General features: G+C 40.6%; 1 protein-coding gene across 1 annotated transcript in view; it reads right to left on the bottom strand.

Annotated features, from left to right (window-relative positions):
• The window catches only part of olfml2a (olfactomedin-like 2A), a 40095-nt gene that overhangs the window by 6834 nt on the left and 11433 nt on the right, over positions 1-21828 (bottom strand). Inside the window, exons 2-7 of the mRNA XM_086032113.1 lie at positions 19945-20208; positions 19229-19336; positions 18958-19128; positions 16832-17078; positions 7418-7723; positions 3577-3762 (exon numbers count right to left, since the gene is read on the bottom strand). Of these exons, the coding sequence (XP_085888239.1) occupies positions 3577-3762; positions 7418-7723; positions 16832-17078; positions 18958-19128; positions 19229-19336; positions 19945-20208 (1282 nt within the window). The remainder of the gene's footprint in view (positions 1-3576; positions 3763-7417; positions 7724-16831; positions 17079-18957; positions 19129-19228; positions 19337-19944; positions 20209-21828) is intronic.

Raw genomic sequence — 21828 nt, 5'->3', positions numbered from 1 at the left:
ACAAGCCAAATCCTATGAAGGCAGATCATCTTAACTGTTTAAAAGAGTGTAATCCAATTCCTCGGTTGTGTGCATGTAGAAGGAGTTGATTTTCCCACCCTCTCAAGCAATAAAACAACCAAGACCTAAATTCCTCAGATCCAAGCTGTTTCACAGAGCACTTGCACAGAGTAGGCTTAATTCCATTAACCCCACATCCAATCAAGCTCTATTGTTATGGCTTTAACAGGGCAGCAAATGTGCCTATTGTACTTCAAAACAACCACACTCTTGGAGAATAAAATGGAGAATAACATGTCAGCTTTTGCAGTCTTGGTAAGTGGCATGCACAGGACATAATGTTTTTTAGCATTTGTTTTGACATGAATGCAGCATGCTAAAATGATAAACAATAAATGAAAACAACCACACATTTTGTCTGTATTGAGCAAGTAAACCTTCAGTGGCTTGGCATGGCCATCCTGTACCAATATTGGTTTGCATGTACAGTATATATTTTCACCTCATGTAAAATTCGAGTCTATCCCCTTTATGACTTTGAGCTTGTTTGAATGATTGTTTCAATTTTTTACACTAGGTCTAAACTTTTTGCCAAGAGGGCCAGATTTGGTGAAGGTGTGGAGGCCAACCATTCAGCTTCCATTTGGTTGAATTTTTCACGTCGCTCGTTACCGGTCATCATGTCGAAGTTTGTATGCTTTGTCTGGAAGTGGCTCTTGATTGAATTCCTTGAAAACAGCCACAGTCTCCTAGCGAACTAGGCAGACACAGTTGTTTTGTATTTCAGTGAAAAAATATGCCAATTCCCACTTGTCCGAGAAACAACGACCCTCTCTGTCAACTTTTTTTCGCTAGAGTCTTTATTTTTAGAAATGGTCTGGAAAAAGCCACACAAAGGTCATGCACCGAGGAGTTCACTCTGACACCTAACACAACTTTGAGCGTTGTGCGTTTGAAGAGGCAGAGCGTGCTTGAAGTGTATTTCCGAAAGCACCCGGCAATAGTTTTTTGTACATGCGTATCTTCTACCGTGGTAAACAGTACTGACCGGCCACACATTATTAATTTTCTGCCAGAGGCTGTGGGCTGGTGGAAATCTGAACCCGGGCAGCATTTGGCCCCCAGTCCGGACTTTGGACATGCCTGGTTTAGGGGACTGCGTGGATAGAGGTCAAATGTTAAAATTGTGAATTGAGATAAGTTCCAGACCGTGATGGAATTTATTAATCGTTAATAATATTAATTTTAAATTAACAAATTTGTCTTCTTATGGGCTCTCCACCCATGGGGTGTCAGTCAAAGAGTTGGGCAGTGTGCAAAGGTGGGGACTTTGGCAGCATGATCGTGGGCCACAGAAAGAGGCTCTTGGAATTTCACCTCTCAGTCTGGGAAAGAGGTGGTTACGGTGTGAAATGTTGTGAAGGTCCGACAAGATAGTTTCATGCTCGCCTCAACGCATGGCTTGGTCTACAGAACCAGTGCCCTAAAGAGAGGTTGGACTGTCTCCGACTCAGGAGTTGCCCCCAGTGCAGCAGTGAGCCATGTGACCCCCTCAGGCCATACTTTGCCCAGCTCTAAATTTGACTGACCCCAGTCTGAGCAGCATGGTGTCCTTCATAACTTATTATAACATAATACATCAGTATTGACTGAATCAAGAAATCCTTACAATGAGAAGATCATGTTCACAGGATCTATTACCATGATGCACCATAAACACTGTATGTCGTGGATATGGGGCACTAATTACCTCAATTCAGGACATTGTGAGTCCGTCGGGTGAATACAGTACTACTTACTAATACAAATAATTCCACTGACACGCCTTCCAATGAGGAAGAAGATTTCTGAGGACTTTGACGTGGGCTCTCTTATCTTTGGGGTGAAGGTCTCTGAGGAGGTTAAAAAGCTCCTGGCCTGTCGAAGAAGGCAAGGCCTGGCTACGCCACAGGAACCTGGTTGGAGTGGTTACATGGGGCCAAGCTGGACCAGGGTCCTTTCCAACTCCCCAACTGATTGTCACCTGGATTTGAGCCTGATTGGTGTCTATTTGAAACTGAAACCTTGCCCTTACGGTACGTAATGATTGAAGTTGACTGGTGAGAGCTGAGACTGAGACATGGGCTAAACCAGGGTTCCCCAACCACCGGGCCTGCTTTTTTCGAGTAATGGCGGACACAGACAGTCGCGGGAGCCCTGAAATAAGTGACGGCAGTGATATAGACGATGCGCTTGTGGACTTTGAAGCAGTGGAACCAGTCAAATGTGATATATGGTTAAGATATATGTTTGTAGACAATGATGATATCGAGGGCTTTGTAACAGAATAGAGGATGGTAATTTCCTCTCCATTTTTTTTTTTTATAAAAAAATAGTGCTTCTCTTGCACTGACACTTTATTTTTAGATTTTTGATTGAAACAGTAAATACTGATAAACTCTTGTGTGAAAGCCACGTCTAAGCTCTCAAATTCTTTTACAGGGGCTGAGACAATTATTTTATTGGTGTTGAATTCAGGTTTTAGACGGTGATTCTAAAGTCGGCCCTAGGTTTTAGAAAGATGTTTTGCCAGGCGCTTTAGGCCTTAGTAGGTTAAGGTAATGAGGCATGAGGTATTTTTCCCCACACTGTGTAGCGTTGGCATAAACACTCAGTGTTCATCTAAATCCTCAAAAGTGTCAAAATTACTGCACATCAACACTACGTCTTGTTGCTCTAACACACTATAGGGTGTTAAACACTTTTGTAAATGTTACTTTAACATCGGATAGTGTGGACGCATATAGACACTTTTCTATTGTTAAAATTAACATCCTGTGGTGATGAACTAACACCAGAAGATTTGCAGTGCATCCATCCATCCATTCATTTTCTAAACCGCTAGTTCTCATTTGGGTCACAGGTGCGAGTGGGGTGAAACATCCTGTTCACCAGTCAATCATAGGCTTCAATTAAGGACCCCCCCCCCACATTCGAATACATACATGTTACTTAATTGAACCTTTCCCATACTTGTGTAATGTGAAAGCGAATGGCAGTGCCCTGCGGTTGACCGGCAAACAGTCCAGGGTGTACGTATGTTGCCGCTCACCTAATTTCAGCTGGGACACCAGCTCACCCGCGACCCTAATGAAGACAGGCAGTATGAGAAATGGATGGACGGATAATCCTTTAGATGGTTTCTGACCCTCCAGCTCCGGCCTCCCTGTGTGGAGTTTGCATGTTCTCCCCGTGCCTGCCTGCGTGGGTTTTCTCCGGGTACTCCGGTTTCCTCCCACATTCCAAAAACATGCATGGTAAGTTGATTGGACACCCTAAATTGCAAGTGTGATTGCGTGTGTGTGATTGTTTGTCTCTGTGTGCCCTGCAACCAGTCCGGGGTGTCCCCCGCCTACTGCCCGAAGACAGCTGGGATAGGCTCCAGCAGGCCCGCGACCCTTGTGAGGATAAGAGGTATGGATAATGGATGGATGGATGGTTTCTGACCCCATGATATTTATTTTAGTTTTAGTCATCACACCTGCATTTGTGTTCTTCATGCATAGACATTATGATAAAATTGCTAAACCAGCACACCTTGTTTGAAGTTCTCCAAGTTGCGAAACTCCACCAAATTGTTGCCATAGTAATAATTGGTGACGTAGATCTTTGAGTCTTTGGCCAGTGGATCCTTCATCCAGGCTCCTTCATTGCGACCATAACTGTGTTGCTTCTCTGGTTGCTCGATTGATGCTAGAGTCCCTTCGCAGTGAAGGATTTTCCCTGTAAAAGAACATATTGAACATTCAGCATATACACTTGTGATTCCTGGTTGAACTCATAATTAGCGATTGTTGTTAAGTTCCACATTTGTGGAACCAACCAAAATTTCCTCTTCAGTAATGATTTTTCCCAACGTTTGTTTCACTGCAAACCGTTAACACACTCAACAATAATTTTAAGATGTGTGTTTTGGAGGGGTGTGCATTAGGGATGTTCCGATCAGGTTTTATGACACAGATACTGATACCAATCATGCATGAGTGAGGTCGGCCGATACCGATTTCGATCACATGGAATATCTGCATATTTTTATTTATGGTGACTGCTATTATGCAATATTATCTGGAAAAAAAACCCAGCCATATTATTGCCGTAATTTTGACAAAAATCTATATATTTTCAATATATTTTATATTTTCAAAAGCATGAAGAAATACAAAACTGTTGCTGGCACAATACAACAATTACTCAGTCACAAAGATAACTGAAACTTAAATTTACCAGCTTTTAGTAACACAGTTTTTAAAAGATCAAAATAATCAGTAGGTTCAAAAGACTTAATTATGCAAAAAGTCAAATAAATAACATGCCACCTAAACATTGCATGGTTCAGAATATAATAAAAGTAGGAAAATAGTCACATGCAGGCTTCACTTGAATAAACTATTCAAAGAGCTCCTAAATTGAAATGACTCAGGAATTTTATTGTCTTGTGCATAGACAAACTATTTTGTGCATTTGTCAATGAGAAAAAAGTCACTGTTAATCTTTTTGTGAATTATAAAATGATATAGTGGGTCTGTTGCCCACAAGTGACCTACAATGCATCTCCCTGTGGCAATAATGCCACTTATACTGCGCTGTGTCCGCCTTGACTTTATTCAATGCAGTGAGCCTCGTAAACTCACCGTAGTCTCCCAATTGCTTGTTCTTCAAATGTCGGATTAAGTTGGTTGTGTTGAAACTTTTGGCCATGCTCCCCGCGCGAGCTCCCTTTTTATGGCATATACAGTATTACAAGACGCAAACTCCACACATACAGCAGACAATGCTATGTTCACACCAACATTGGAACATTCGATCAAATCCTTTTATTGCCGATCAAAACATCCGATCACTGGCAGCTCATGCTTCGCAGCCTACAGCCTTTGAGCTCTGGCTCTGGCTCTGGCTGTGTGTGAGACGTAGTCACGTAGTATGTCCGATGCTGATTGGCTGCCGCGAGGCGCAATGGCAAAAAGGTTGACTTGTTTTATACATGACGAATGGGGGCGAATGGACACATTTTCGGTGCTTCACTCCATCCCACAGCTGCAAACGCATCATTCGCACCGCACCGCACGCAACCGCGCCAGCCCGCGCGAGCTACATTGACTCCAATTGAAACACGACGCCAGAAAGGCTCCCTAACGCAGCCGCGTCTCCACAGCGAGCAGACGAGGAGGGACGCAACACGGCTGTAGGCTGCAAAGCATGAGCTGCGGGTGATCGGATGTTTTGAGCGGCAATAAAAGGCTTTGATCGAATATTCCGATCACGTAATTTTTCACGAAAATCGGCCGATAATGATCGGTGCCGATCGATCGGAGCATCCCTACTGTGTATTTGCCCTTAAGCCCAGCATAACAAAACCGAATATATTTTGCAAGATATTAATTAATGATCATAATGCAAATATGTCATCAGGTCAAGTCAACTTTATTTATATAGACCTTAATCACACAAAAGACTCAAAGGGCTTCACATGTGCACATTCGACAAATACTGTTTTAACCAGGGCTGGGCATTCCGCCTATGACGGACACCCATTTTGAAGGCGATAAACGAAAGACGGGAACCTTAAAAAAAAAATGGACGGACTAAGCATAGTTGGAAGCCCATTTTTGTGTCGATCTAATCGTCTATGGTTTATTTTCACGGTGAGACTTCAATGGCTGCAGCAAGGCATCCGTTTCCCGTTGGCCGCGGCTTTCTGTCAGTTTCTCGGTCCTAAAACAAGACGTATTTAGTCCGGCCGGCCGTGAGGTTTCCATGCCACGGTGAGTCTTTCGTTTCAAATATCGCTCAGCATTGAAATGGGGGGAATGATCCGAGTGGAAGTTGGTCGAAGTTGGTAGACGGAAACGCTAACGGAAGCCTTTTTAAAATGATAGGTGGACCGGCCTATAGGCGATTACTATTTGGTCTGGCCGGACAAAAAGGCGGATAGAGGGACGGCGGAAGGGTACCCACCCAGCGCTCACAATGGATACATTATTCAAGCACTCACGCATTCACACTCGGGTGGTGGTATACTGCGTATATAGCCACAGCTGACCAAGGGCAGACTGACAGAAGCGTGGCTGCCAGTACGGCCCCTCTGACCACCACCAAACATTCACACCCAGCCGTACACCAGTGTGAGTGGCGGAGTAAGCAAGGTGGGTGATGTGTCTTGCCCAAGAACACAACAACACGTGACACGGACACCAGCGGATATCCCCTGATCTTAACACCTGGGAGGGCAAGGAAAAAAAAAAACATCTTGGGAAAAATGACAAATATTGAGGAGGGGCCACAGATGGGGGAATCCCCCTTCCAGGATGATGAGGCTGCAATGGATGCCGAGTGGGCAACATTTAACAAACTATGTATAACACAGTATATATGTACACAATGTTAGTTAGTATTCTGGAACAGTCTCTTTAATAAATTCTTGTAAGAGTTACTCTATACACTATATAAGAAAGGCACATTTATTATGATACGCCTTTTTAAATAGCATATTATAGCAACAGCATATTGCGATACTTCTTTATTCTCAAGGCAACGTGTTTATTTTTATGCTTGAGTTGAAAATAAGCCAATGGCTAAGAATTAAATGTACGAATTATAGAAACAAAATAAACAGATTTTCATTTGATAATCAATTGCATTATGTTCTACTTTTGCAGAATCATCAACACGTATGAATGAGGGGGTGCTCATGGTATGATAAAACGTTTGGGGGTACACAAGCCAAAAAAGGTTGCTATATCTCTGGCCTCTACCTCTTTCTCTCCTTGTAGTAGTAGTCAGGTCAGCTAGTCCGGACCAGAGTCCAGACTAAACATGGGGAGGCAGCATTTAGCTGTTATGCTGCAAAAAAGTGGAACAAACTGCCAGTGGAGATTAAACGTTCACCAAATGTAGACACTTTTAAATCCAGGTTAAAAACATTTTTGTTCTCATTCGCCTATGCATGAAATCTTCACGGTATTACATTTTTTACTTATGTTGCTTTTAATCATTTTAATCTGATTATTCTACATGATTTAGATTTTTGTAATTCTTAATGTTTTACTTCTCTTTCTGTAATGCTTTTGATGTTTAAAGTAAAGCACTTTGAATTGTCTTGTGCTGAAATGTGCTAAACAAACTTGCCTTGCCTAGCCTAGTAGGGGGTCCTTCCTTCAAGTGCCACAGAAAATAATTAAATTGCTGCTACAGTCATACACTTTTATTCTTTTCTTTCTGTGTTTTCTTTTCTTTCTAGAGCTTACAAGTGCACCTCATCAAAATGAGACCTGTTTCTAATATTCTATATAGTAGCGCTACCTGAGAGGGTTTACATGAATTAGATCAAGAGCAAGAGGTCAATTCATTTTAGTCAGACGCAGCATATTCAAAATGTAACCTGCTCTGTGGAGAGTGGGTCGACTGTTGTTGTTGCTGTTGTCCAGTAGGAGTACAATAGTGGGGGCGGGTCTCTCTGCAGCTGCTGTACTTTGGCTGGTGATGATCGTAGTGGTTGGCGCAATGGTTGTGGTCGGTGCGATGAAAGCAGTCCTAGTGGTGGTAGGCGCGTTGCCGGTGGGAAGTGCAGTGGGAACGATAGCCTGTGCAACTGTAGAATCCCTGCTTTCAAGAACCATTTCAGCTCCGCCGTCTTCAGACTGGGTTTCGGTGACATGATGCCGTGTGTATGTTTTGGCTGGGTTGTCTGACAAGAAGCAGAAACATTGGGTAGTCAGCCATGGTGACATAACTGCATATGAACAAGTACAAATAACTGTGGCTACAAAAGGTGTGGGAATCTTTTGGAATGTGATTGTTTTTTGAATCAATTTGTCATAAGATGTGGTCTTCATTAAAGTCTAGGTGTATTAGCGCAATCATTTGTCTAGAATTATAACACAGCTTTTGTATTTATATTTCATGTCTTTATTTAAAACAACCCCCCAAAAACTCATAGTGTTTGTGGAAAAAGTATGTGAACCCTCTGAATAATTACAGGTTGAGCCCCCTTGGCAGCAATAATGTCAACCAGGCGCTTCCTGTAGCTGTGGGTCAAACCTGCACGTCCTTAATGACGTGTAGCCCATTCTTCCTTTCAGAACTACTTTAGCTATGTCTATTGTTGAGTATGGGCCTCTTCAAGTCAGTTCATAACATCTCTATTAGAATGAGGTCCCGGCTCTGACTTGGCCACTCCAAAAGAGGGATTTTGTTATTTCTGAAGCCATTCTACTGTAGACTTGCTCCGGTGTTTTGTGTCGTTCTGTTGCATCACTCGCCTTCAACACTGACATGCAGACATTCTCACATTATGTTGAATAATGTTCCCCTCAATGATGTAGCAAATCGGGTTCATATCATGATGTTTCCTTCACCATACTTCACCGCTGGGATGATGGATTTTTTCTGATGATATACTATGTCTTTTTTACACCAGATGTAGTGTTGTGTGTTTTACCAAATAGTTCCAAATGCTACTTTCATCAGTCCAGAAAATATTTTCCCCATACCACTGTGCAGGAGCGGAGCCATGGGTGGGCCGGGGTGTGCACAGGCCCACCCAGATTGACAGACTGCACCCAGTGAGATTCATGAAAAAAAATATACTTTAAATTTTTTTTAATTATTATGAAATTATTTTTGAAAATGTGTTTAGTTGTGTTTTTTATTGTATTGAATATTAAGAATGGCATAATTGTGGTTATCTAAGGCTGATATGAACTTCATATTATTCAGTTTGTCATTTTATTTGAATATACGATGTGTTGAGATAGGAGGATTGTGCTCTGTGAGGGAAATATTCAGGCCCATCCTGATTTTTCCAGGCCCACCCATTAGCCACGTTCTGGCTCCGCCCCTGCCGCTGTGGAGTGTCAGTGTGCTCTATTGCAAACTTCAGACATGCAGCAATGTTCTTTTTAGTAAGCAGTGGCTTCCTTTGTGGTGTCCTGCTTTAGATGTAACGAGGTCATCCTGCGTGGTGCTCGCCTGACGCTCAAACCGATAAAACCAATGTACCCCGGCTTGAATGTCAAGTGCACTAACCGCTGAGCTAGAGGCCTGGGCTGCCAACTCAGCGGCAAGATGGATTGAAACAACTTTTGGGAGGTAGTGTCATATTACATTTGGACAGGATGCGTATCAGTAGTGTTGTTTCGATTTGCTTGTGGGCTTTTCGTCTTCTTCTTTGTCGAATTCTCGTGAAAAAGGCTCATTGCTGCTCCTGTGATTTGATTATTGACACTGATACCGATACGGATCATGCATGAGTGAGATTGGCCAATACCGATACCGATTCCGATCACATGGAATACCTGTATATTTTTCCATTTATTTATGGTGACTGCTATTATGCAATATTATCTGAAATAAACCAGCCATATTATTGCTGTAATTTTGACAAAAATCTATGTGGGCCATTCTACTGAATTGGTTCAAATTCAGAGTTGGAAAATGTGTGAAATTTGTATTTTATTTCAGAAAAACTTTTATTGTATTCATGTTGCACCATATCTAAGGTGCAAAAATATAGTAAAGTTTCGGTCAATTTTCAAATAGTATTTTCTAGCTTTTCCCAAATATCTTGCCCCTCCCTAAAATGTGTCACTACTGAAACACACAATTACAGAACAATAAAAATAATTCTACTAGCCGATTAATATTTTTTTCCATTCTTTCCTCTACAGATTATTTTTTATAAATGAATATACATGGTTTTGACATCAAAATCTATCTAAATGAATTTTTAACAGAATTTAATCTTAGTTTTTCCGAAATAAATCAAAATTTATATGCTGTTTTTCATTGTAAAATATAGAAAGTTGATCATATTGACTTCAAAAGTCATCGTTAATTAAAACAAACATACCCTTAAACAATCATTATCAAAAATTGTTGGTTGATAATTTAATACTTTTTATTTTTGTTAAAAAATAGTGACTGCAAAATTTCAGATGTGACCATATTGTTGCTGCTGTTGCAGTAATACTTTGTGAGAGGTTAGCATTGTAATCACTTAACTACTTTTGCTATATTTTAACTTTTAACGTGTTTTATAATTATCCATCCATCCATTATCTATACTGCTTGTCCTCACAAGGGTCTCGGGCGTGCTGGAGCCTATCCCAGCTGTTTTCGGGCAGTAGGCGGGGGACACCCTGAACTGGTGACCAGCCAATCGCAGGGCACACCGAGACAAACAGTCACACTCACAATCACACCTAGGGACAATTTAGAGTGTCCAATCAACCTACCAAGCATGTTTTTGGAATGTGGGAGGAAACCGGAGTACCCAGAGAAAACCCACGCAGGCACGGGGAGAACACGCAAACGGCACACAGGGAAGCCGGAGCCGGGATCGAACCCATGACCTCTGAACTGTGAGGCAAACGTGCCAACCAGTCGATCACCGTGCCGCCCTGTATTATAACTAACGAAACATTATTTTTTCCATTTTCTAGTGCTTTGTGCTGTACTCAGGGTTGCGGGGGGTTGGAGTTGATCGCAGCTGACTTAGGGCAAAAGCAGGGTACATGCTGGACCGGTCACCTGTCCATCACAGGACTCTTCATCATTGAAAAACTGTGGTTTCACCTTCCAAATGAAAAATTAATTGGAATGACAAATATTTTTGTAACATACATTTCCCTGTATGTATGTTACCTCTCTCGCTGTTTTTTGAGAGACATCCAGTGGTCTTTTCTTTTCCTCCATGCTCATCTGACTTTCCTTTGCTCTCTGCTGGATACTTTATTGGTAGGCTCCAGCTTTCCTTCTTCCTTCCTTCTCTTATTTCTTTCTCTTTCCTTTATTAAATATTCTTTGGATTTCACTGGGTCATTCTAACCCTTCGCCTGTACTCTGTCTCTGCTAGGCTTTTTGGCATTTTGGTGTTTTTCCCTTCAAATTAAGATAAAATATGAAATATGATATGAGTTAAAATATGAATGTTGTTAAAATCAGAGTGATATATGTATGACATATGTATCTATGTATTATATGATTTAAAACTTACTTCATTCAAAAATAAACATATTGTCACTACCGAAACCATTATGTCACAACCGAAACCTTTCTGTATGTTTCGGTAGTGACTGTTTCGGTTTTATTTTTCCCTTCAAATTTTGATAAAATATGGAATATAATATTGTTAAAATCAGAAGGATCTATGTATGACATATGTATCTATGTATTATATTATTTAAAACGTACTTTATTCAAAAATAAACATCATATTGTCACAACAGAAATGTTTCGTTAGTAACCTTTTCGGTAGTGACCGTTTCGGTAGTGACCGTTTCGGTAGTGACCGTTTCGGTAGTGGCGTTTTATGATAGTTGTTGACAATACTCAACAATGCTAGGCACTATGTGGCTACCACAGACAATTTTGAACATGTGTGCAGAGATAGAAAACAGTACATTTAGCATTAAAATCAAAAGTGCTCATTTTATTGGCGAAATGAGGTGTTCGGTAGTGACGGTCCTTAAAACCACATGCTGATTTTCAGACTTTGGAGGGCATATAACTTAATTATGCTGTCAGCTAATTACTCGCCATGTGGCCGGTGATGAACATGAAGGTAAATGTCTCTTACTGGTAAAATTTCTGGGGATGTGGCGAAAACCAAGCGCTGCCTACAGACAAATACTCTTTGCGTTTCGGTAGTGACATGAAAAGTTGGGAGAGGTTTTTTTACATAAAAACTTCTCATTTGAAAAAAATCTACAAAATCAATGTAATTCTTTCACCGTACATTTAAAACACATGCAGGCTTCACTCGAATAAAGTATTCAATGAGTTCCGAAACTGAAACGACTCAGGAACTTGGTTTCTTGTCTTCTGCGTAGACAAACTATTTTGTGCATTTGTCAATGAGAAAAAAGTAATGCATCGTGCATAACACATTTTGTAATACATACTGTATGCCTCGTTCGAACATTGTCATTAAAAGCAGTACGCAAGCGAAAAACTCCCTTGTTAGACCCAACATCGACACAGGACTGACAACCGAGCTCCATTTAACACTTGTAAAACTTAAACAGGATAATAGGCCTCCTTTTAGGAAACTTTCGATGTGTCAATACAATCTCTGGTGGAGCTACGTCTGTGAAGTATTTGCATCCCGGTAGCAAGTAGCTAGTGGGCGAGCAGACGGCGGAATCCGGTGTCTTCCACCACCGAGAATGGAGAATGGTCATCAAGTCCGGTAAATGTCATTATTTTCCTGGTTATTTGCGTTGCCTTTTGCCTGTCGCGCTGATATGGGTTTGAATTGGTCAGCATGGGCTGCGTTAGCTGCCGTTTCATTGTTGCTGCTGCTTCAATGCAGTGAGCTTTGTAAACAAACCATAATCTTCCAATTGCTTGTTATTCAAATGTTGGATTAAATTGGTTGTGTTGAAACTTGTGGCCATGCTCCCCCCGTGAGGTATCTTTTCATGGCATATATTACAAGACGCAAACTACCCACAGCACACCGCATGAGCTGCGGGTGATCGGCAATAAAAGGCTTTGATCGAATATCACGTCATTTTTCACGAAAATCGGCCGATCATTATCGGTGCCGGATTGATCGGAGCATCCCTATACGTATCAGTCTTAACATCACCACACACACAGATTTTGAAATCATGCTACGCAGCGCAAGACCAGAGAGTGTTGATCGAAGTGGGGAGGGGTAAAAAAAATGAAGCTTGTTGTTGTTTCCGCTGTCGCAATTATCAAAGAATATTTTGATTCTGGACATACATATGACAGGTGATACTGGATATGCTCAGGTCTCATTCAAATAAATATGCACACGCTGAAGACGTATTTAAAAGAAGTTGGGTTGTACAAACGGCAAAACTATTCTTCGCTACTTGAAGTGAGACGTGCCATTTTGACTGAGCTGCACGGACCAGGACAACTGTTCAGTTATCGGAGCATAACCCTTGATGAGAAGCATCGCTCATGTCACTCTCTGATCATTTTTGTTATATTATAAAACAGCAGATGTTGAAACCATAATTTATTAACAATTATGATTATTACAAATTTCCCATTTACTTACAGTGATTGATGGACAAGTCAATTTGGGCCAATTCACGACATAAGAAATGTCATAAAATCAACAATCCTTCAAGAGAAAGTCAACAACAACATTTTCTTTACAAGAATATATTCTGTGCAGGCCCATTAGTCGAAACATGGCATTCTGATAAACATTGCATTTGTGGAGTATGAGTTAAGCAGTAAAATCCACCAGTCTTTGTCCATCTCAGGGCTCAGATAACGACCAATCATGGCTCAGCTTCAGAAAACAGCTGAGCCGTGATTTGTCATTACCTGAGTCCTGAGCAACTGTGATGTCATTATCAGTCGACAGAAGTAACAAAATGGCCGCCCCCTGAGATGGCGAAAATCGGGTGCATTTTACCACTTAACTCATAGTTCATAAACACAATATGACACAAAATGCCATGTTTAAACTAGTGGGCCTACATAGAAGATATTCTTGTAAAGTACATTTTTGGGTTGACTTCTACTTTAACCGGTTACAGTGGTACCTCTACTTACGAACGTCTGTTCATACGAAATTTTCAAGTTACGAAACACCTCAACAGGAAAATAATGCCTCTTGTTGAGAAAGAAATTTCAGAATACGAAAGGTAAAAGTATGGGGTGATACTCGCAGCTCCAGAGTTTCCTGACCGCAACATACTCATAGATGCTCTGCCATTGGCTATCACCTAGCATCTTCCTGGTATCCCATTGGCTATGAGGGACCTCTACCGTATGTGTCTTTGGGTGTAGATCGACAGGTAGATAGATATATATGTGATAGATATGTCTATGCAGCGTCCTCGTCATTCGCTCCTCGGGCCATGAGGTGTTCCAACAGTTTTACGTGAATTAAAAACAAGGAAAAGAAAAAAAAGGAGAAAATAGTTTTTTTTTGTCCATACAAACAAAGCAAGAGATAATAGAAAAGTATCAAAAGGGGGATGCGTTTGGTTGATCTCGCCAAAGAATATGACCGTAATGTATCGATAGTTGCCACGTCATTAAATCAGTTCTTTACAAAACGCCAGGCAAAAACCACTTCTGAGAGAGAACATGAACCAAAGAGGGCAAAAAGCGGAGGACAGCAGTTAAAAGGTAAACGACCATCATTTTTATTCTTTACCCTATTCTTTGTTTTTTTTTACATTATGCACAACTCTCATTTATTGTGCAATAATCTAATTGTAACATATATTTGTTACATGTTTTGATGCATTTTTATGCTTCACAAAACATTTATGTCTGAAATTTGGGGGGCTTGGAACGGATTAGGGCATTTACATGGAAAGCACATTTCTACTTACAACATTTTCTAGTTAAGAAATTTCTTCCAGAACCAATTAATTTCGTAAGTAGGGGTACCACTGTATTGAAAACTAGGGCTCAATTTATTTGTGTTACAATCTAATGCCATCAACTATTTGGATATGTAGGTAGCTTGAATCTTTTTGTAACATACATAACATCATGTAACTTGTTGTGATCTCAGGTTTTGGATAGGTTTGATACTGTTTTGGCCACCTTGTGTATGTCTGATGTTGCTCACAGTCATCCAAAGAGTGCTCAGGAACTTTGTGTGAATGCTCAGGGACATGGAAAATTAGGGGAAACATTGATGGCCGCATAAGTCTGCTATTCTTGTTCAAAGTTAACTCCAAAAGTTTAGTTTATTGCTTCCAAACTCATGATATCATCAAGACTCCAGGTGTGCTAAAACCTCAGTTCAATGATTTTTATTTATTTATTTTTATTTTTATTCCATTTTTGGGTTGTTCTCATTTAAGACATGGAGGATAAAACAAAACAAAAATGCATACCGTGTTTTCCGGACTGTAAGCCGTTACTTTTTTTTTTACATTTTCAGTTCAAAATCGTTCTGTAAATGCAGTAAATAGTAAAAATGTTCAACATAGATAGGTGCGGCTTATAACCGAGTGCGGCTTATATATATATATATATATATATATATATATATATATATATATATATATATATATATATATATATATATATATATATATATATATATATTTTTTTTTTATGGAGTGGATGCGGCTACATGATCTGTATTATGTGTCCAATGTAGCCTTGACTTTGACGAAGATCAGAACACATTTTATGACAAAATAAAAAACATCAAATTCCAAAAGTTGACATACTTTTTCTTCCTACTGTATGGTTAAAACCAAGGGGATGGTCAAATTTCAATACCTTTAAAGAAGAAGAATTAAGGTAGCCAGAGATCGATTTAGCTAATGTAAGATGTGACAAGGAATGGATGAAAAAGTTGTATATGTAATCCCAATGGGAATGCTCAATGTAAATGAGTAGAGTGCATAGTGCATTTGTTTTTCTATCCCATTCATCTCCAAAGCTAGAGAGGGAGAAAGAGATTGGGAACAGGCCCTGGAATAAATGTCCCCAGCTGGATTTCGACCGACGCTGATCCCATTCGTGGGCGACTATAATATGCGGTGCTGATTTATATATAGCACCATGAATTACAGCCTCCATTGCCACTAAAATAAATAAACACCTCTCTAAAACCCATTCAACTCAAAGTGAACATTATGATCCACATGAAGGGAATATTTATGCCGGAATGTTCTCTCTAGTTACATAATACTGCATTAATCCATGTCTTACTCATGCAAATGTTTTATTGTTTCTTTGTTATTTATGTTCATTGTTTAACTTTTAGGTTGCATTTGCCGTTATCTTTTGGCCGCCCATTACATTTTGATGAAGAGAAGTGTTATTTTCACAGCGGTAATGATTTATCCAGGATCTAAAAACTTCCTCCAACAACGCCCCAGAGCAAACGCTGAAGCCCAGCTGCTGCGGTGGAACTGTCGTCATCAACGACAACTTAGGAAACACTTGGCAGCTCTCAGCGAAAATGTGAGTAAGTGTTTGAAATGGCCGCAGCGGCATTAAGGCGCTTTACCTTCCCAGGATAAATAAAGGTTTAAGGAGCGTCCTGCTCTTTGTTAGAGATTATGGATATGCAGCCAAAGTGTTCACTGATTTGACAGGGATGGCTGAGCACTTTGAGCCTCACATCCAGGGCAGAACACCCGGCCTGACAGCGTCATGTGCGTGCGTGTGCCCTGTGCAAACGCAGCATACCTATTCACTCAACTAGACTTAAAGAGGATTGGAAGGAGTCAGGAAGTCTTTTCTCTGCAATGGTGAGGGTCCCCAAGCATTGTTGTGAAGGGCGAAGCTGAGGCATGTCATGGCCATGGCAGCGATCCATTGACACAGCATTCCATTTGCTCCATGTATTTTGTCAATAAAAGATTTGGATTTCCTGCTCTCTGAATGCACAGCGGCAATCCAAACCTGCAGTCTCGACCGGTTGATTAAAAAGATGAAAAAAAAAAAAATCTCCTGCGCAAAATATGGATAGATTTATTGCCTTGCAGTTAAGTTTGTAATCTCAACCACCTTCTCAGAAAATGTATATGCTATACTCTGAGTGACGTAGCGTCAAGTTATGCTAATAAAGATCTTCATTGCATAGCTGCTGTTTGATCCTAATCCAGCTAAGCATCAATTGGGGTCAAATGAAATTGCTGAAAAAAATCATTCGGATCATTTTCAACAGACACAGTGGATCACGCACAGATGATCGCACAAGGGTAGGCGAGAAAAGTCAACTATAAGCACAATGTTTGCTTTCGGTCTAAGAAGTTCGTTTTCAACGAACTGCACAACGCTGGGCAAACATACAAGGCGAAACTTCAAAGATGAAAACGCTCACCTCCTCTGACCTCATCCTCGTCAGTCTTGGAGGCCTTGTAGTAAGTAATGCCTCTGACCACGCCTGGCTGGTGGCCAAGCACCTTGCTTTTGGCTGTAGGATCGGGCTTCAGCGCTTTCACGGGTTTAATGACCTCCTTCTTGGGCTTGATGACTTTTTCTTTGGGTTTGGGAGGGGGCTTGGATGATGGGGGCTTTTTGTTAGGTGGCTTTATGACGCTCTTGGTCTTGGTCTCATCGTTATTGTGCTGCAAACATGAATATTTAGGTATTAGAAAGCATGATTCAATGAAAAACAGACACAGGGACTTCAAAATGATGCATACCCCTTAAACTTGTTAAAATCACAAACATCAGTGTACTTTAATGAGAGTTTATGTGATAGACCAACACAAAGTTCCTCATAATTATGAAGTGGAATGAAAAGCAAACATTCACCCATCCATTCTTTTCAGCAAATATAAATCCAAATCTGTGGTGTCCATTCATTTGTATTTAGAATACAGCCCAGCAAACCTACCAAGACAAGACCGTCCATCTAAACTGACCGAGTGAGCGAGTGGTCAACTATTCGCGCACTCAGCCAATCTGGCCATTATAGAAGCGGGGCAAGAAGAAAGGCATTGTTGAAAGAAAGGCATAAGAAGTCACACTTGCTATGAAAGGGACACCACAAACGTGGAAGGTGCTTTGGTCAGATGTGAGCAAAGTTGAACTTTGTGGCCTGAATGCTAAGTGCTATGTGTGGTGGGAAACTAACACTGGATGAAAGTTGGAAGAAAACCTGTTGGAGGCTGCAAAAAACTCTAGATTGGGAAGGAGGAATTCATCATCCAGCAAGACATTGACCCTAAACATAAAAACAGAGCTACACTGAAATTTGTTAGAACGGTCCATCAAAGTCCAGACCGAAATTCAATTGAGCATCTGTGGCAAGACTTGAAAACTGCTGTTCACAGATACTCTCATCCAATCTGACTGACCTTGAGGTTTTTTTTTTTTTGCAAAGTAGAATGGGCAAAAATTCAATGTCTGGATGTGCAAAACTCTTCGTAACATACTCCAAAAGACTTGCAGCTGCAATTACAAAGAAAGATGTCTCTATAAGCACTGCCACAGGGGTGTATGAATAAAAACGCATTTTTCAGGTTTGTATTTGCCTAAAATGTGTGTAATTTCCGTCCCACTTCACATTTATGTGCTACTTTGTGTTGGTGGATCATGCCGAAATTTGTGTTTGAAAGGTGGCAAAATGTGAAAATATTGAAGGGGTATGAACACTTTTTCAAGGCACAGTACATCATCAGCTACACACCACAACCTTTTGTCAATTCAAGGCATGTTTGAGTGCCTTTGGAAAGTATTACAGAAACAGGTCTATTGTGATCTTTATACATAATTATCTGTTGAAGAGAAAAAAAATCCCATGAGGAGCAGTTCATTGGAAAAAAAGGGGAATTGAAGTTGGGGAAAAACATTTGTCTGGTATGACTGATGAACTGTGATTTCCCCTGTAACGTCCGGTTGGTGAGGTCAGAAATTGTTATAAACAACTTGAAAGCATAAATCGATCCCGCTTTTGAAAAGTGGATCAGGCTATGTATGGTAGTTTAATGCCGCTGTATTTATTTACTTGCCACACATTGGGCTGCTTACTACTAACAGTAACAGTTCCTGCAATCATTGGCCAGCGTACATTTAGCATCTAACTAACTACCCAAGCAGCCCTAACCCTAGTGAGGCAGAACACTCAATGTGTGTACTGTAACTCATTAATCAATATGCAGCTGTGGTCCAAGTGGTGCAACGTGACCACTTGGGCAAGCATCATTGTCACTGAAGGGCCCGTTTACAGAGTTGGTTAATTGGTAACAAGAGAGGTCGCGGATCAATGGGGCCAACTTTTGGGTTGGTCTGCACGTACAGTCTACAGTGACCTACTTGTAGCTATTGCTAGTGGAAATGAACAGTTAGTTTAAAACATGAAATGTGATATGCATTATAAATGACCTAACGTTACTTTAGAGTTTGTTTCTATGTCTGAAAATGATGACGAAGCGAGAGTGAGCGCACATTGACGTCTCAGACACTTAAAACAAAACCGGTCTTTCTTTTTCCAACCTGCACCTTGGTCTCAGAAGAGTCTTTCTGAAGCAGCTGTAGACTGAGACTCGAGATCTCTTTCTTGATGCTCATCATAATGTTGGAGTAGTTGTCATATCTCTTAAACTGGTTGGTAAGGCTCGTCATGCTGTCACGGACAAATTCATTCTCTCGTGTTAGGTTTGTCTTGATTGTCTGCAAAAGGTAACATCGTCATTACAATAGATTATTCTAGCTATACAACTCTTCACAGTGAACCGGCTTTTGAAAAGCATGATGTAAAGATATTGTCTACCTCTTCCAGGGTGTTCATCTGGGACACCACTTTGTTGATGTAGGAGTGGACTTTCATCAGATCCATGCTGTAAAGGGTTCCCTCAAGGAGGTCCACCATAGATTGAAGCTGGTGGTTAAGCCCATAAAAGCAGTTTAGCAGTTATTCATTTTCTCCTAACATCTTCATTTCATCTGAGTCCGACACATACATTAGTTTACTATACACTGCGCTAAAACACATTAGCATGACACATTGACGTTGCAGTTAAAATGGCAGAGGGCTTCATTTCAGGGCCCATTTAGCTTTATCGAGCTGATCTTTTCCTTAGTTTAGGTCAGAAGAATCATGAGGACCCGCTTTCGCGGTCTGATCTCATACTGAAGTTAAAAATCAAGCGAGCTTTTTCCCTTCTGCACCACTTGTAGAATTCAGATCACACATGTGGAAGTGTGTGTCCGACTGTTAAAACTGTGTCCCAAAGAGGCATTCTCTGTTGATCTATTATTCATAGTGTGTACTTGGAATCTATGTAGAAAGCTGGTATCTGGCCCGGTATTTGCATAAGAAAACAATCCCTTGTCACCCCACTGTTGGTGAACCTCTTGAAAAAGTCCAAACTTAAGACCAGTGTGATTTTTGGAATGTTTTTGTCATATGAGCTGAAATACCTTCATTTTGAGCTCCGCTTTCTTGTGTCATTTTCAAAGCTCGAGGCTTCAACTTAGTCGACTCACCTTTAATAACTCAGGGGCTTGTTTCTTCAGCTTCTCCATCTTCCACTCATTCTCACAGGGATTGAGGGAGGACGGTGGTGCGGTGCAAGAACATTTGCAGTCAGATCCTGAGCTGACTGTTTCCACTGTATAGAAATCCTCCACGCGTACACTACCACTCCGTAGCCGCATGCAAGCATCCCTGCTCAGAGGTCGCATGATGCACTTACAGCGGCAGTCTGAACCCTCTGATACCATACGAACAGGCTCTGTCTCTCCAAATATCTGAAAGCGGAAATAATCATGAATCAGTAGGTAGGTAGGCAGGCCAATGCATCGCGGGGTAATTTATGAATACTTTTGCTTGCGATAAACAGAGAAATTTAGATGGACTTCCTTATTAAACATTTTTCAATAAATAATGTAATCGACCTGGCAACATATTCTTCCTTTAATCTGGGACATTTCTTTTGAAGTGTCAAGTAGGGATGTAACGATTCACTTAAGCCCCAATTAGATTTTTGATTTTCAGGTCCCGATTTTCGACTCGATTCGATTTTTTAAAAATTGCTACCATGATTGTCTCTGTGCACTAGTGTGGTTCTGCACCATCCACAAACGCAATACGCAATGATGTTTGGCGCAAAAGCATAATGTGATCTACACATTTAAAATGTGCTATGCATCTGGAATGAAAAAAACGTTTCAAAACATCATTTTCCATATGAATTTAAGAAACTTGATTGTTCAATTAATCGAATCAATTAATCGGGGCAAATCGATTTAAAATAGATTTTTGATTAATCGTTACATCCCTAGCGTCAAACAGGGCAACATGTACGACACTACACAAACTGTACCTGCACTGAACTACCATGAATGATTCTCCATATTTTATCAAAGGAGAACAAAAGCAAGGGAAGGAAAGTGGTCTTAAGAAAAAAAGCATGCTTCCTCTCTTTTGAATGTTCACTGTTGTGACTCAGAGGAAAGCCTCAAACCAAAAAAAAATGCAACACTATAAGAACGTCATATCCCGATGAGCTTCAGTTGTCTTGTACTGTATGCTGGCTGGGCTTTGGAAGGCCAATATGTTGGCTTGCCTAAAAACAGGAAGCAAACCATGGAAGCCTGGCCAAAAAAGCACACGCCTACATAATAAAAGGACAGCTTGTCGTCCTTGTTTTATATTTGACAGTGACGAATGACGTCAAAGACACCACCGGCCTCACAGAACTAGAGCAAAAACAGTTAACTTTTGGCTTTGACACACTCAGGATTTTGGAGACGATTTCTGATCAGTGAGTTTTAAAAAAACAAAAGAAAATATATCACCAATCTGATTAGAAGAAGGTCCAATCTATTTAAACAACTTGTTTATTTAATGTACAGTTGAACCCCGTTATTCGCAATTAGACCCTAAATATTCCCCCCAAAACGCTGATAAACATTCAATACACGGAAATGTGAGGGAGGGGTGGGGAGGTTCAGACCCCCAGCCCCCAAAAACTAAAAAAATTGGGGAGAAAAAAATCCAACTGTATGTGCTGAGAAACCTTTGTGGTTATTATCACTGACAGCACAGAACATCCCTGGATGAACGAGATTGTGCTTGCTGTAATGTCTTCTTTTGCAGATCTGATCAATGATGTCATTGATCAGCAAACGATGACATTACAACTGATCACTCATTTTGTATGAATGCAAAATATCTGCTGATCCCATTCCGCTGATCAGATCTGTGTGAAGTCTATTTAACTCAACAGAAAATTTGCAAAAAAAAGAGTATGTTGTAAAAAGGCAGTCAGACCACAAAGCTACAGCAGCATCGGACATGCTGATAGTTATTATACATTATAACTAGATAAATATATAGATAAAATATATCTAGATTTTCAGTCGACA

This window comes from Filicampus tigris, chromosome 5, assembly GCF_054856515.1.
Source record: "Filicampus tigris isolate MCC_2025a chromosome 5, RoL_Ftig_1.0, whole genome shotgun sequence".
NCBI lineage: Eukaryota > Metazoa > Chordata > Actinopteri > Syngnathiformes > Syngnathidae > Filicampus > Filicampus tigris.
The sequence above is the reverse complement of the archived record's forward strand: the minus strand, read 5'-3'. Positions and strand labels throughout refer to the sequence as shown.